Source organism: Pristis pectinata, chromosome 5 (assembly GCF_009764475.1).
Source record: "Pristis pectinata isolate sPriPec2 chromosome 5, sPriPec2.1.pri, whole genome shotgun sequence".
Lineage (NCBI taxonomy): Eukaryota > Metazoa > Chordata > Chondrichthyes > Rhinopristiformes > Pristidae > Pristis > Pristis pectinata.
This window is the reverse complement of record NC_067409.1, coordinates 56,440,341-56,456,237: the sequence shown is the minus strand read 5'-3', so window position 1 is coordinate 56,456,237 and position 15,897 is coordinate 56,440,341. Positions and strand designations below refer to the sequence as shown.

The 15,897-nt window shown below is 39.9% G+C and overlaps 1 protein-coding gene across 1 annotated transcript in view; it reads right to left on the bottom strand.

Moving 5' to 3' along the window:
* zgc:85777 (uncharacterized protein LOC405871 homolog) overlaps positions 1–13,408 on the bottom strand; it is a 40,559-nt gene extending 27,151 nt beyond the window's left edge. The window contains exon 1 of the mRNA XM_052016891.1: positions 13,214–13,408. Coding sequence (XP_051872851.1) covers positions 13,214–13,408 — 195 coding nt within the window. The remainder of the gene's footprint in view (positions 1–13,213) is intronic.
* Positions 13,409–15,897: the final 2,489 nt, after the last annotated feature.

Genomic DNA, 15,897 nt, shown 5'->3' with positions numbered 1-15,897 from the left:
AAGGGAGGAATAGCACAGATGTAACAAAGATGGGGTTTGGTTAAAAGAAAAAGATCTCCTGTCGTGGTCAATGTGCAGGGTATTGAGAACTACATGGAGAAGTAGTGGGTTGGTAAAGAGGTCACCTGTCCACTGGCAATACACACGAATGGTCATATCACTCTCTGTCAAGTGTCAATAATTGCCTTTAATTCAAATGTGTGAAAAAAATCAGTGTATTCTGATAATCTAAGAGGGTCTCCCTTACATGCTCATACATATGGAATAAAGGCATGCTATATCTGTATCTCCGGCTTCCTGGTGATTGATCCACAACAAAAAGTAAAAATTATGTTGAATTAATGACCTGACAATAAATGTTTAGTTTATATGACATATTTTGTTATTGTGGAATAGCTTATTTCACTGATACCTTGATGTCGAGACTGATCCATTAAGCACAAGGGTCGTCTGAAACCTTCTATCCATTTAGTGTGACCTAAATAGCATTCTAAGCTTATTAATTTAATCTTATATACAAGTATTGTTTTCAAAACTGAGGGCTATTCATTTTCATAAACTATCTGTGCAATTACAATGTGACATTGAATTTGACTTGAACATCAGAATGAAATATTAGAATTCATTAAATTTGAAACAGATTATAACTTGGCAACTTTAGTACTAACAGTAGAGCAGTTCAAAACATTTTAGAAGGCAGAGGAAAACGATGCACACTGAACTGGAGTGGAATAAGGAATAAGACGAATACTGGGTAAAGTAAGAATGTGATGAAGGTGTTGTTAAAGGGCTGACATAATTTGACAATAGGACATAAAATTTAAGGATTTCCTCAGATATTATGCAATTTGTAATTCATCCATTACAGTTCACTGAATATCACATTATTATAGACATTTGTATCATTTGACATGAGAGAATTAATGTTTAATAACAGAGTTAAGAGATTGTGGCCTTGTAATTCAATCACTTAGGTAATGTTTTCATCCACTGCCCAACTGATTTCCAATGTAAAATTGATTACAAAATGTAACTGAGCTCCCTTTAAATGAATCTGGCCCTGTTTCCAGTGTTGTCTTTAAACTCACTGGGTTCACTGGAAATATACTACAGGTAACAGACAACAAATGCCCAACTGATGGACACTCCTACACAAGAACAAGCTCTCATTACATTAAGTTTGACATAAGTCAATGTGTTTGCTCCTATGAACAGCATAACAAGTTTCCTTCCTCTCTCCACCTTCAGTAATTGTTCTTTCTCATCAGTCTTGTTTGTGTTTTGATGCCATTAATTATAATGCTGTGGACGTATGGTTACCATATCAAATGATTTTTGTGTATTTTCTGACTTATGGACAAAAAACACTTACGGATGCTGTAAAAATGGAACCCATTCATCACCCGGGGACAGCATATACTGTGTAACATCTAAAAAAAGTGAGAAGTATGTTGACATATTAAAAGCAGTAACAGCCAACAGTCCAGAAAATCTGCCAGCCCAGCACCTGCAAAGTCTCAGGAGTGACAGATTATTTTTTTTACTTTTTTTCTAATTCACTCTCAAATGTTATTTTCTATGTCGATTCCTTGAGTAATCTTCTGCTGAATTCTAAAATCCTCCCAATATGTTGGGGGTTTAATAATTCTTTTCGGTGACATTATAAGCCAGATTCCCTTTTTTTTAAGCTATAGTTAGACTACTTTTCCCCTTGGAACTTTGTTCCTTATGGGAATGTATATTCATTCCAAATTATGAAAACATTAGCCATTGCTCACCAACAAGTAGACATTTTCAAATCTAGTTTCCCAATCTTTGGCCAACTCGCTGCTCGTATCCACTATTTGTTGTTTGGATTTAAAACCACTATTTCATATTTATCAAAATTGCTCACAAATGCAATATAAAATATGCTTAAAGTATTATGTGCTCATCACTATTTTCCAGACCCTCCCTTTACTACAAGGTTATTAAATTAATCACATGGAACATTCTGACAGAATGATCCTAATATTCAAAGGGAGAATGATACACAACCTGGCTAACCATCAGGTGAGAAAGTTAGGAGGAAGGAAGTACAAACAGGAATCATTGCGGAGAGATGATCATTGGGCAAAAATTGGCTTGAGTTAGAATGAACATTCCCCTTCCTCCTAGTCAGACAATGCTCTCAAAAACATACTACAGCCAACTAATGGAAAGATATTGTCATTGTGCAGGCAGAAGGGATTAGTTTAGTTAAGCATTTAATTACTACTTTAACTAGTTTAGCATTACATTGTGGGCCCAAGGGCCTGTTCCTGTGCTGTACTGTTCTATGTTTTGTTCTATATGCACCCATCTCCCTTTAGCTCCTTAACTCTGGGAAAGTTTAAATGCTCTGAAATAGCCGATTTAATTATAATTATCTGTACCTGACACTTGAACACCCTGACACCATCACAGAGAAAACAAATGGCAGGAGCATAGAAAGCAGATTCGGAATGTGTTCTCTGATTCTTAATTTTTCATCTCCTCCTACTCCGATGCTCGCAGTGGAAGGATAGGGTTAATAACAACTCTAAGTTGTCAGCCATGAAAGGAAATAAGAACTCACATCTAAGCATCCCGGCTGACCCCGAGTACATCCGACTGCACCTCCGGTTCCTTGATCTGGTCTGTCAAGAGCTGCAGCTGGGTGCACTTCCCACAGATGTAGTCATCAGGGAGACTGCAAGGTTCCCTGACTTCCCACATCTTGCAGGAGGAGTATTCCACTGCCTGACTGCCATTTTGTCTACATTAAGTCAAAGGTCACAGAATAACAGGAAAATAAAAACCTTACCTGCTCCTCACCAAAGTCTCAGGTCCCCACTCCTACACTGGCTCACTCTCATTACGGCCTTTCCAAAATGGCCACCCTACTTGACCTTACCTTTGTATTGGCAGCTGCTAATTAGCCAATCAACTATTAACTAACAAATAGCAAACTTGTCTTTCTTAAATTCTCCCACTCTCGCTCCAAGTCCAGACTCCTGTGAAGTGAAACTCACAAATACCACTCACTCACAAACTCAAAATGCTGGAAACACTCAGGTCAGGCAGCATCTGTGGTCCCAATAAACATCAAAATCACCTCAACAACCCTGGCATCTCCCCATCAGAGATTGTTCCTTCATTCTTTCAAACCTTACTGATTTACCTGCCCTTTATTCCCAGTACACTCCAGGCCAAATCCTCCCCTCTATCTGCTTGGTATATGACATTGATTTGTTTGATTCCAGATTTAAAGACATGTCTACTTCAAAGCATCAATGAACTTTCCTTTGTTAGACAAGCAGTCTTTCTTGTTAACATGTTACAAGTCTTTTTACAAATCAACATTTAGGTCACCCACTTGCATTCAACTATTTATGACCTGACAGATCAGATTAGATGGAGCTAAACACTCCTATAATCAACAGATTTGATAAAAGCCCTGCAGTCTTGCCACATCCAATTTTTAATGGTGGTGGACAATGACGCAGCTAATGGAAATATGAAGATGCAAGAACAACTCCATCTTCAACCATTTTGGAGCCAATCACTTATGTCAAAGACAAGTCCAAAGCATTAGCACCAATCTTCAGTCAGAAGTGGCAAATGAATTATCATTTTTTTTAAAATCAGTTTTGAGAGAGTGACATTGAGCAACTGCCTAGAACTGCTGCATTTCTTCTGGTGATAGTATTCCCTCAGTACTGTTAGGTAGGAAGTTCCAGGATTTAGAATGGGCAATATATTTGCAAATCAGGACAGTGTACAACTTAGAGGATAAACTGCGGGTGGTGATGTTCCTATGTGCCTGCTGACCTTGACAATCTTGATGGCAGAGGTCATGGGCTTGGGAAATGCTGTTGGACTAGCATAGGCAAGTAAATGGATTGCATTTTGTTGATTGTTCATGCAGTAGTCACAGTGTGCTGATGATGGAGACACTGTTTGTTTAAAGTACTCTAACAATACACAAAGTGCACAGCGCCATCTCAGCCACATCAGGAGGCTAGCCCTGAGTCAGATCAATTTACTCCATGAAAACAAAACGCACTGGATTTACCCTGTCCTAAACTTTGGTATCCCTGAATTTGACAAGATTATAGCCAATACGTTCAGTACAGTTACAACACTGACAATGCAGAAAACTATCCAGATGTCTGTTGTCCATAAAAAGAACAGATACAATCTAGCCAACTACCATTCCATCAGTCTACTCCCAAATATCAGTGGGATTGAAGGTGTCATCAATAGTATCTTCAAGTAGCACTTATTCACCAACAGTGTTGAGTTTTGCCACAACTAGGAAGTACCACATTTCATTACAACTGTGGACAAAAGCAAAGTGAAAATATTGTTCTTGATATCAAGGCAGTATTTTAACACTGGCATTAAGGAGCCCTGCTAAAACTAAATTCAGTGTGAATAAAGGGGAAAAACGCCACTGAATGGAGTCATAACTTGTACGAAGAAAGATGGTTATTGTTACTGAAGATCAGTCATCTCAATCCCATGATATTGTTACAGGGATTCCTCAGGACTGTTTGTCAACAGCAACCTCCAAATCCAAGATCTCTACCACACACAAGGACAAAAGCAGCAGGCCACACATCTGCAAATTTTCCTCCAAGTCACATGCTGGTTCGGAAATATGTTGCGTTTATTCCATCGACAGCGGCTGTAAGTACTAGAAAGTCAGCCCTCTATAGGAGCATCTTCAACACAACAATGACAAAGGTTCATTGCCATTCTAATGGGAAGTTAGGATTAGGTACTAAATGTTGGACTAGCTGGCAACCATCACATTCCCCTGAATTGTATAAACAAGAGTGCTTCTATGGCATATTATGCTATGAAATAGGATTAATAAATATGTAATTTGATGATGTAAAGAAAGCATTAAAAAATGTATTATAAAGTAACATTCCATATTTATATTTACCTGGTGCCTTTCATAGCCTCACATCTTCCCAAAAGTACTTATACTCAATGGAGTGCTTCTGAAATAGTATTGGATGAGGAGAGGATGCTTCCATTCATAGGAGAGTCTAGGATCGGAGGGCACAGCCTCAGAATTAAGGGACATCCTTTTAAAATTGAGATGAGGAGGAATTTCTTCAGCCAAATGGTGGTGAATCTGTGGAATTTATTGCCACTGAGGGCTGTGGAGGCCAAGTCATTGGGTGCATTTAAAGCAGGGATTGATAAGATTCTTGATTGATAAGGGGTGTTAAGGGGAGAAGGCAGGAGAATGGGGTTGAAAAAAAATCAGCCATGATTGAATGGCAGAGCAGACTCAATGGGCCAAATGGCCTAACTCTGCTCCATATCTTATTGTCTTATCACTTTTGTAATATGAGGAAATCAATTCACACATAGCAAGCTCTCAGAAACAGAAATATAATAATGACCAGATGATCAATTTTAGTGATCTTGTCGAGGGGTGAATAATGGCCAAGTAGCACCTCATCCAAAAGAGGAGGCATTTTCCTCAAAGTCTCTGAAGTGGGACTTAAACCACGAAAACAGAAAAATAGGAGGAAGCCATTTGGTCTTTTGAGCCTGTTCCACCACTCGATATGATCAGGGCTAATCATCCAAATTCAGTACCTTGTTCTGTTTTCTCCACATATCCCTTAGAAAAATGTACAATTTCTTTTTGAATATATTTAATGATTTGACTTCAACCATTTTCTGTGGTAAGGAATTTCACAGATTTACCACTCTCTGGGAGAAGTTTCTCCTTGTTTTGATCTTAAAAGGCTTACCCCCTCATCCTTAGACTGTGACCCCAGTCCTGGACTCCCTGACCATTAGGAACATCCCTCTTACGTCTAATCTGTCCGGTCCTACTGGAATTTTATAGGTTTCTATAAAGATCTCCTCATAGGAACTTAATACCTCCCAATTCAAAAGACAAGAATGCTACCGATCAACCTTGGCTGACACTTGGAAGTCCCTGACACATACAGGAATAAACTAATATGCTTGGAATCATCATCACCCAATCAAGCTTAATCAGCTACTATTGATGGAGAATGGTTACCTTTTTTTTAGTGTTTTTGTGGACTCATATGGACTATATGCAATAACTCTGCTATTTAAATGTTGCGTCAATTCTTTTCCATTCCACGTACAAATTAAAAAGCAAACAGTATAAACTGTTTTCTGTTGATATCATTGTCAATAATGGCAGATAATTATAGATTTCTTCACCTCACGTCATTAGAAAACTTAATTGCCGTAACAATGAAGAATGAATAGTCATGGCCTTCAACACAGATTTGTAAGTGGGAGATCATGCATGACTAACTTGTTTAAATTGTGTTTATTACCAAACATATGGTGAACATGAATGTTGTGGATATATTTGGATTTTTAGAAGGTGATTCATAAAGTTACACGCACAAGGCTACTGTGACGATACTGATCAAAAGATAGCTGAAAGATACAAAAGTACAAGTAAAGAGATGCTCTCAATATTCGCAAGCTTGTGGCATGATAAAGAAGAGGTACCTGAACATTCCCTGTATAAGTGTAATTTTTTGCTTCTTATTACTAATAATTAATTGAAAATCACTCAATAGCAAGCTTGGAAGACGTTAAACTGAGCAAAACTGCAAGAGACTGGTCATACTACAATGCAGCCATGTTGTATGGGGTGGAGAAGGAGCAAAGAGATGTAATTGCCTTATAACAAACATTACATGGTCATTTTCCATTGCAAGTGTGCACACAGGAACATGGAAAATATGACAGAAGTTTACTTAGATTTACATTTATTCAAACCTCAATCAAAAAAAGCTTTAACAGCAGCCTCTAACAATAAGATACAAATCTGTCCTTTTTCTGGTAATTTTACACTTGCCAATCTATTTTCTACGTCTGCATTATAGCCATTCAGGTTACAGAAATTCACTCTTACAGAATTCACAAATCACTACCCAAAAATTTGAGATACGGAATAAAATTCACTCTCACAGAACTTGTATGGAAAAAGCAGTAAATAAATAACAGAATTCTTGTTTCCAGCTCTCGTTTTTTGATGCATGAGCAGATGATGCGCCTTCACATTACAAAAAAAATCACAATATGGCCCATTTTCTAGGAATGCAACCCCCAGAATGCGGGGATTGTCTGTATAATGGTCATTAGTTGACAGATTAAAACAGAATTTGATTCACAAGTTCTAATTCACAACACCAGACATTTTAGCACAAAAGACTAAAATTAAAATGGAACAACTTTGACAGTTTGCTGACAATTAGTGAGACAGGAAACATCTACACCTCAGAAGTATAATAATCAGTACCATAATAAAACAAAGTAGAAATTCTCTCAATGGCAATTTTTGATTTATGGATATTGATTTATAAAAGAATTCCACTTAAAATACTTTATTAAATATGGAATCCAATGAATCCAACTTGGACACACCACCTAATAAAAACTATTTAAAAATCACAAATCTGATTTAGCATTGAGAAGCCTTGGTTGAATTCTAATCATCTAAGATTTCTAAATGCAATTGCCAGCTTTCAATTTTGACGTCAAATGTAAACAAATGTAACTCTTTCTGTTCCATGAAGGTGCCTGAAAGATTCTCCTAAAAACTTTTCATAGTAATAAACTTAAACCAATTACAACACTAATTCCAAAAAAGCACATTAACAAAACTAAAAGAAAAATTCTACTTCCAATGTATACAGCAAAAGGGTATGACAGACCTTAGATGGAGAAGTGGTGAATAACAAATAATACTGAATTACCTGATGGAAATGTTTTGATTGATTTACTTAGCTAATCAAGCACAACAGATTAAAAAGGTGGCATTGGATAATAGCCTTTAATCTTAAACTACAAACATTTTTGCGTAAGTCAAAGGCATCAGAACAGTATATTTTTCATCTTATTTTGGTCAAAACAATCAATTGACTGCCATAAAATAGCTTAATTTATTTTGGACAAATTCAAAGCTTTATTCATTTTCTTCTTAATCAGTCGTTTGTCATCAAAGATGGCGAATTTCATCAATGTCCATCTTTGCTGAGAGGACACTTCTGAGATATGGGAAATGCCCACAATTTCCTTATTCATCTTGTGGACCTTTATTGTCAGAGGACAGTGGTAATCACTGGAACCAGGTTGATAGATTTAATGCAGATACTCATATATTGGTCTGTTCACTCCGGCTCAGTTACTGAAGTGGGGTGACTCTGGCTCTGGGATATAGGTTGAACAGTTTCTTACATGTCCTGTAGAGTAATTCCACTCCAGTAATAAACATATTGGAAGTGAGAAAAATAAAGTGTTGGGCAATTATGCAGCCTTGCTTGACACTAGTCTGCACTTTGAATCCACCAGAATAGTCCCTCCAATTGATGGAGTCAAAGGCTTTTGCACTGTCAAAAAAGCTCATGAATAGTAATTGATGCAACTCCCTGAATTTTTGAAGATCGTGTCTATCGTGTCTCCAGATGGGCAATTTCAACGTCAGGGTCAGGAAAGACACAATCTGTTGGTAAAGTGTGACTGAAAAGGAGTAGGCAAAGGAACTGACTGAGTTATCCCCCAGATAAAATGCTTCGAGCATCATCTCATCATAACCAACACCCTGCATTGGCAGAGAGAGAAGCACAAGACCTCAGTTACACCCCAATCCAGATACCAGCACCTATCAGGATATATGCAGCACTCACCTAGTGACAGTTACTGTGAATGCTGAACTAACCATTGCCTGATCCATTAGTCTGGCCCCAAGAACACCAAGAGAAATTTGATCACAAGGAAATTAATATCAAGGACTCTGCAAAGATCACTTCTTAGAAAGCACCTCAGAGACAACCTTGTGACTTCCAAACAGGAGCTGCAAAGGTGTCCATACTGTTTGGTCTGCAATGAAGCCTGTCAAAATTGGCACCTGTGAACCAGAAAGCACCAGGACTGGTTTAATGAGAATGAACAGAAATGACTGAATTAGGAACTCCATCACACCTCATGAGAAATTAAGCAGCTCTACAGGCATCTGAGGGCAGAGGACCAACAGAAAACCCATGATCTAAAGAACAAATGATGAGTGAAAAGAGCACAGGAGATCCAGCAACTGACTGATAACTATATCGTGCTTGGATTCAAAAAAAAGTGATTCATTAAGTTCTATGTAAAGAGTCTGCACTACTCCTGATGAAGCTGGCTGTCTTGTAAAGAAGTAGTTGCAGACTGGGCCTGTGATAACCAACAATAGGAAAATCCAGATGACCTCATCCTCACAAAACTAATTGTCACAGATGTATTTGCACGACTGTACTGGTAGAAGTGACTATCACACAATCCTTTTGGAGACAAAGTCCCACCTTCACACTATGAACAGCTTCAGTGTGCTATAACCACTGCGCTAACAGAACTAGATTGATGGAGATCTAGCAGCTTAACATCAGGCAGCCACAATGCAGCATGGGCCATCTACACGAGCAGAATTGTATTCTATCACTATCTTAGTCATAGAGTCATACAGCACAGAAACAGGCCCTTTGCCCCAACGGGTCCATGCCATCCAAGATTCCGATCTAAGCTAGTCCTATTTGCCCACGTTTAGCCTGTACAGGTGACTTCAACCAGGCCAACTTCAAGAGTGTGTTACCAAAATACAATCAGCACGTCTCCTGTCCCACTAGGGGCCCAAACACCCTTGACCATTGCTATTCAACAAAAGATGCCTACCGATCCATCCCCCACCCACACTTAGATAAATTAGACCACCAGGCTGTGCTCCTTCTCCCTGCGTACAAACAGAATCCGAAACGTGAGGATCCAGTACAGAAAGTCATATAGTGCTGGTCTGAGGAAATAGACGAGCTTCTATGTGACTGCTTTGTGTTGGCAGACTGGTTCATATTCAAAGACTCAGCAGCCAGTCTCGATTAGTACATCACCACCATTATGGACTTTATCAGCAAGTGCATAGAGGACTGTGTACCAAACCTGTGTTCCCAAACCTGAAACCATGGATGAACCAGGAGATCCACTCCATAGGTCCAGGTCTGCGGCGTTCAAATTGGGTGACCCCGACCCATGAGAAATCAAGATATGACCTTTGTAAAGATATCAGGGATGCCAACAGACCAGTCCAAAATCAAGTCCCAGACCAGCTGTCAATTGTGACAGGGCTTACATGCTATAACAGGATACAAAACAAAGTCAGGCAGCATCACCAACAACAGCACATCCCTTCCCGACGAGCTTAATGCATTCTATGCATGTTTTGAACAGAAAGGGAATGGAATGTCACCACCTGCCCCAACAGCTTCCAATGCACTTTTACCCCAGTCACTGTTGCAAACATCAGATGTCTTCTGGAGAGTAAACCTGCAGAAAGCATCAGGCCCGGATGGAGTCTCTGGCTGTGTCCTTAGATCCTGCTCAAATCAGCTGGCCAAGGTATCTGCCGATATTTTTAACTTCTCTCTACTTCAATCTGAGGTTCCCACCTGCTTTAAGACCACCACTATCACCCCAGTACCAAAGAAAAATAATGTAACGTGCCTTAATGGCTTTGACGTCCACAATCATGAAGTGCTTCAAGAACTGCACACATCAATCCCAGCCTCCCAGGCAACTTCGACCCACTGCAATTCACCTACTGCCAAAACAGGCCCACGGCAGACGCCATCTTTCTGGCCTTACACTCATCTCTGGAGCATCTGGATAATAAAAACACCTATGTCAGACTACTATTTATTGACTACAGTTCCGCCTTCAATACCAAAATTCCAAGCAAACTCATCTCCAAACTCCTAGACCTGAGACTCAACACCTCCTTTTGCAACTAGATCCTTGACTTTCTGACCAACAAATCACATTTTAGTTATTATAGATTACAAACAGATGATGCCCTCGCACTTATCCTTGTAGCACCCATATTTGTTACTCACTGATCTGAAAATGGCCCACTTATCCCAACTTCATTTTCTGTTCATCATTTGTCTACCCTGACAATAGAGTACCTCCAAACCAGTGCACTCTTTAATAATGTAACCTTTCATTTAGCACCTTCTTGAATGCCTTCTGCAAATCCAAATGTGCTTCATCATCTGGTTCCCCTTCATCCACCCTATTTGTTACTCCTTAAAATACTGTAAATCCCCTGTCCCTATTAATCTATATTCCAGATCGCTAAAGGTGGTAGCCATGGAAATAACACAAGCACTGTTTATCATTTGGAGAAAGAGGAGTTGCAAATGTAATCCCATTATTTAAAAGGGGGCAAGAGAGAAAACAGGGGACTCTAACTCCACTAAATGCAGGAACTGAGGCTCCAGGAAGTGGAGCAAATGTCATCTGGTGAGCCAGATATCAAACCATCAGCATTTGCACACACAGTTGGATAGTGGATTATCAAAGTAAAACTGCAACATATTGGCATGGAATAAACATTGCTCGACAGACAGAAAGCAGAATAGGAATAAATGGGTTTTTATTAGCAATGGCATGTGATGATTGGTGGGGTACTACATCAGTGCTTGGGCCCCCACTAAGATTTGGATGAGGGAACCAAACCTGACCTGCTGAGTTCCTCCAGCCTTGTGTGTGTTTTTTTTGTGATGTTACTTGATACCATATATAACAAAACTACTCTTCAAAACACAATCATGTGATCTTGTCTTCTGCCAATGAGTCATCTGAAAGACAGCACACTCTGACAAAACAAAGTTTCCCACTTCTGCATTAGCACATCAGCATAGATTTTCCACTCAAGGCAATGAAGTGGAATGAAACTGGAAGTCTGAGATTCAGGGTGAACATTACCAAATGAGAAACAGCACAAGCTGATTCACAATTGCAACTTCAAAGGGAAATGAATGAAGGTGCATTATAAGAAAACTGACAACAGTAGTACTGGCCAACAGCAACTTTTTATTGTGCAAAATAAAGGACATTCCTGTTTGTCTCATGTTAATTTTGATTGTAGCTTTAAATACAGTATTACTTTTGACTATCCTCTATTCTTTTTGGACACCAGCACATATAAAGAGGAGTAGTTTGATCATGTGTCTGTCAATATTTTAACATTTGAACAAATCTTTTGTGCAATCCAAAAAACAAATTTGTGCACTGTAATGGATTCAAATAATTTATTTCAGAAAATACAGATACACTCCTACATCAAAGTGTTTTCATTGTTATAATTTGAACTTTATATGCATTTACAGATGTGCATTCTACAATATTTGGTATTTTCACATCTTCTATATTTATTTTAGCATATTTTTGTTTGCCTACTTTCTTCTTTAAACTTGCCACCCATTGCCAGAGCCAGGTTCTATAATTACATTGGTAGAGAAGCAGAACTGGGTGGCGTCACTTTCCTCATCTCCCATACCTAGTTTTGTATTCTCAACCCACTTGATTATCATTAAGTGCAAATGAGTCAAAATCTCTTCCAAAGTCATTTATTAATTCCATTTGTTAACAGAATTCCCTTTCCCTTCCTCTGGTCACTAACAACCTAGGACTATATCCGAATTCAACATCTTGGTTAACCTGGAATCAGGTCTCAAACCTCATCAATACTGCTTATTTTAACTTTTGCAACATTGTCCAAACTCGATATTAAAATGATCAAAAACTTCACAGTCACCCTAGACACACAAAGAAACGTCCAAAATTCTCCACACACGATTAGTCTCATATTAAGCCCGACTTATTCACCTACATCCTCATTGCTGACATTGCCTTTTTGTTCCCCCATTGCATCAAAATTAAAATACTCAACACTCATCTTCAAATCCCTCCGTGGCTTCACTGCAACCTTGCTTGCTCTGCCTTACACCCACTCCATCCACCTCGTGCTAGTGGCAGAGACTTTGACCTACCATTCCTGCTTTGAGGAATCCGGACACTAAAACCTTTTATTTCTGTCTATCTGTCTCTCTTTCTCTCTCATGGTTTTTAAGAAGGGTTACAAAAAAATCACCTCTGAACTGTTCCAGAAAGTTTGTCAAGTCCTAGTGGACGTGCTATAGTTTAAGGAATAACAAGAGATAGTGTTAAAGTTGCGAATAAGCGTTGAGAGAGCAAGGGTTCGAGAGATGGGACGTGCACCAAATGGAGCAACCAGCTGGTGCTGCTGAAAAGGCGGCCACTTGTTTAATTCAGTCCAGGAGGCGGCTCCCAGTTCAACCAGGCCCGCAGTTCGCGTTACCTTCCGGAGCGACTCTCTCAGACTGTAATGCTCCTGAGTGTAGATGATGTCCCGGATCGGCGGGGAGGAAGGATCTTTCAGAGTCGCTTTCTCGGAGTAAAATCTGCGCCTGGGACCGAACAGCCAACAGGCTGCGATCCGTCTCCCCATCAACATCCCACCACAGCTGGAAGCCATAGCACTAGAGCTGCGCATGCGCCGTGGCTTCGCACCCTATATTGCAGCCAGAAGTCAAATCCAAAAGCAGGAAATATAGTACTGGGAGCATTGCAAATAAGTGATAAAATTATCGTATACATAAGGAGTAGGTCAACCCATGAGGAGCAAATAATAGGATCATGACAAAAGTCAGGGAGTAGGGAATTATAGGGTCAAGGAAAGAGTGGAGAATATACAAAGTGCAAAAGCAGGTGATGATAGGGTCAATGCAAGAGTACTGGGTAAGAAGATCATTGGAAAAGTAGGAAATGATAGGATCAATGTCAGATTAGGTGGTAATGGGATCGTTGCAAAAGGAGGGAATAAGAAAGTCAATGCAGGAGAAGGGGTAAAAGGGTCCATACAAGCTGCAACAAACAACGTTGCTCAATGCACAGGGTTCTCGCAAATAGTTTGTTTAAAGGATGGATACTATGGAAAGAAGAATTCACACTGTGTATTGAGCTGGTTGTGTCATATAAACCAGACCAGTCCAATGTGAAGATATTATTGTATCTCATTGCTCCCAAGGGGAAAAGAATAAGACCCTGCAGAATGTATTTGGTGCACTACAAGCACGTTATAACCCACTAGAAATGGAATAGCTGACTGGAACTGGCTCTTTATTCACAACCAGAAGCAGGTTTGATACTTTCTCAATAGAGCTAATTAGCAGATAATTGCAATTTTGGAGATTTGAAAGTCTTGCTCAAAAGTGATTAGGTTATTTATTGAATCAAGGACATGAACTGAAGGGAATGGCTCCTACATGAGACAGAATTAACCCTAGGAAAGTTCTTGCATACATGCAGTGCCACAGAAATACCACATGCTAAGGCACTGATATGCTAAGGTCGTGTCCTTAGATCCTGCGCAGCTCAGCCGGCAGGGGTATTTGCAGAAATTTTTAACCTCTGCCTACTTCAATCTGAGGTCTCCACCTGCTTTAAAAAGACCACTGTCATCCTGGTACCTAAGAAAAATAAGATAATATGCCTTAATGACTACCACCCAGTGGCTCTGACATCCACCATCATGAAGTGCTTTAAGAGATGGTCATGGTATGCATTAACTTCAGCCTCCCAGACTAACTCAACCCACTGCAATTCGCCTACTGCCGAAACAGGTCTATGGCGGAAGCCATCTCCCTGGCCCTACACTCTTCTCTGGAGCACCTGGACAGTAAAGACACCTACGTTAGACTATTGTTTATTCACTACAGCTCTGCCTTCAATACTATAATTCCAAGCAAACTCATCTCCAAACTCCTGGACCTGGAACTCAACATCCCCCTTTGCAACTGGATCCTTGACTTCCTGACCAACAGATTGCAATCAGTAAGGATATGCAGCAATACCTCCGCCACAATTATTCTCAACACCGGTGCCCCAAAAGGCTACATCCTCAGCCTCCTAATTTACTCCCTATGCACTCACGACTGCGTGGCCAAATTCTACTCTAACTCCATCTACGAGTTTGCAGAAGACACCATCGCAGTGGGTGGAACCTCAGATAACGCTGAGTCTGAGTATTGAAAGGAGATAGAGAGCCTAGTGGCATGGAGTCATGACAATAACCTTTCCCTCAATCTCAACAAAACAAAAGTCATTGACTTCAGCACATGCTCCTGTTTGCACCAACGGCACTGAGGTTGAGAGGATTGAGAGCTTCAAATTCCTAGGAGTGAATATCACCAATAACTGTCCTGGTCCAGCCACATAGATGCCATAGCCAAGAAAGTGTACCAGTGCCTCTACTTCCTCAGGAGGCTAAAGAAATTTGGCATATCCCCTTTGACCCTCACCAGTTTTTATAGATGCACCACAGAAAGCATCCTAGCTGGATGTATCAAGGCTTTGTATGGCAACAATTCTACCCAAAACTGCAAAAAAATTGCAGTGTTGTGGACATAGCTCAGCATATCACAGAAAGCAGCCTCCAATCCATGGACCCTGTCTATACTTCTCGCTGCCAGCATAATCAAAGACTCCACCCACCCCAGACATTCTCTCTTCTCCCCCCTCCCATCGGATGGAAGATACAAAAGCCTGAAATCACATACCACCGGGCTCATGGACAACTTCTATCCTGCTGCTATAAGACTATTGAATGGTCCCCTAGTACAATAAAATGGACTCTTGACCTCACAATCTACCTCGTTATGGCCTTGCACCTCATTGTCTGCGTGTACTGCACTTTCTCTGTAACTGTAACACTTTATTCTGCGTTCTGTTACTGTTTTCCCTTGTACTACCTCAATGCACTGATGTGATGAAATTATCTGTATGGATGGCATGCAAAACAAAGTCTTTCACTGTACCTTGATGGGTGTGACAATAATAAACTAATTTACCGATATCTAAAGTCAGGATTAATATGTTGGATGGCCAACAGAAAGGTGGATTTTTATGAAAACCTTTTTTTTTCCATGGGCATTATCACGCGGGACAGGGATTGGGGGGAGATTGCAAGGGCAGATGCCAGAG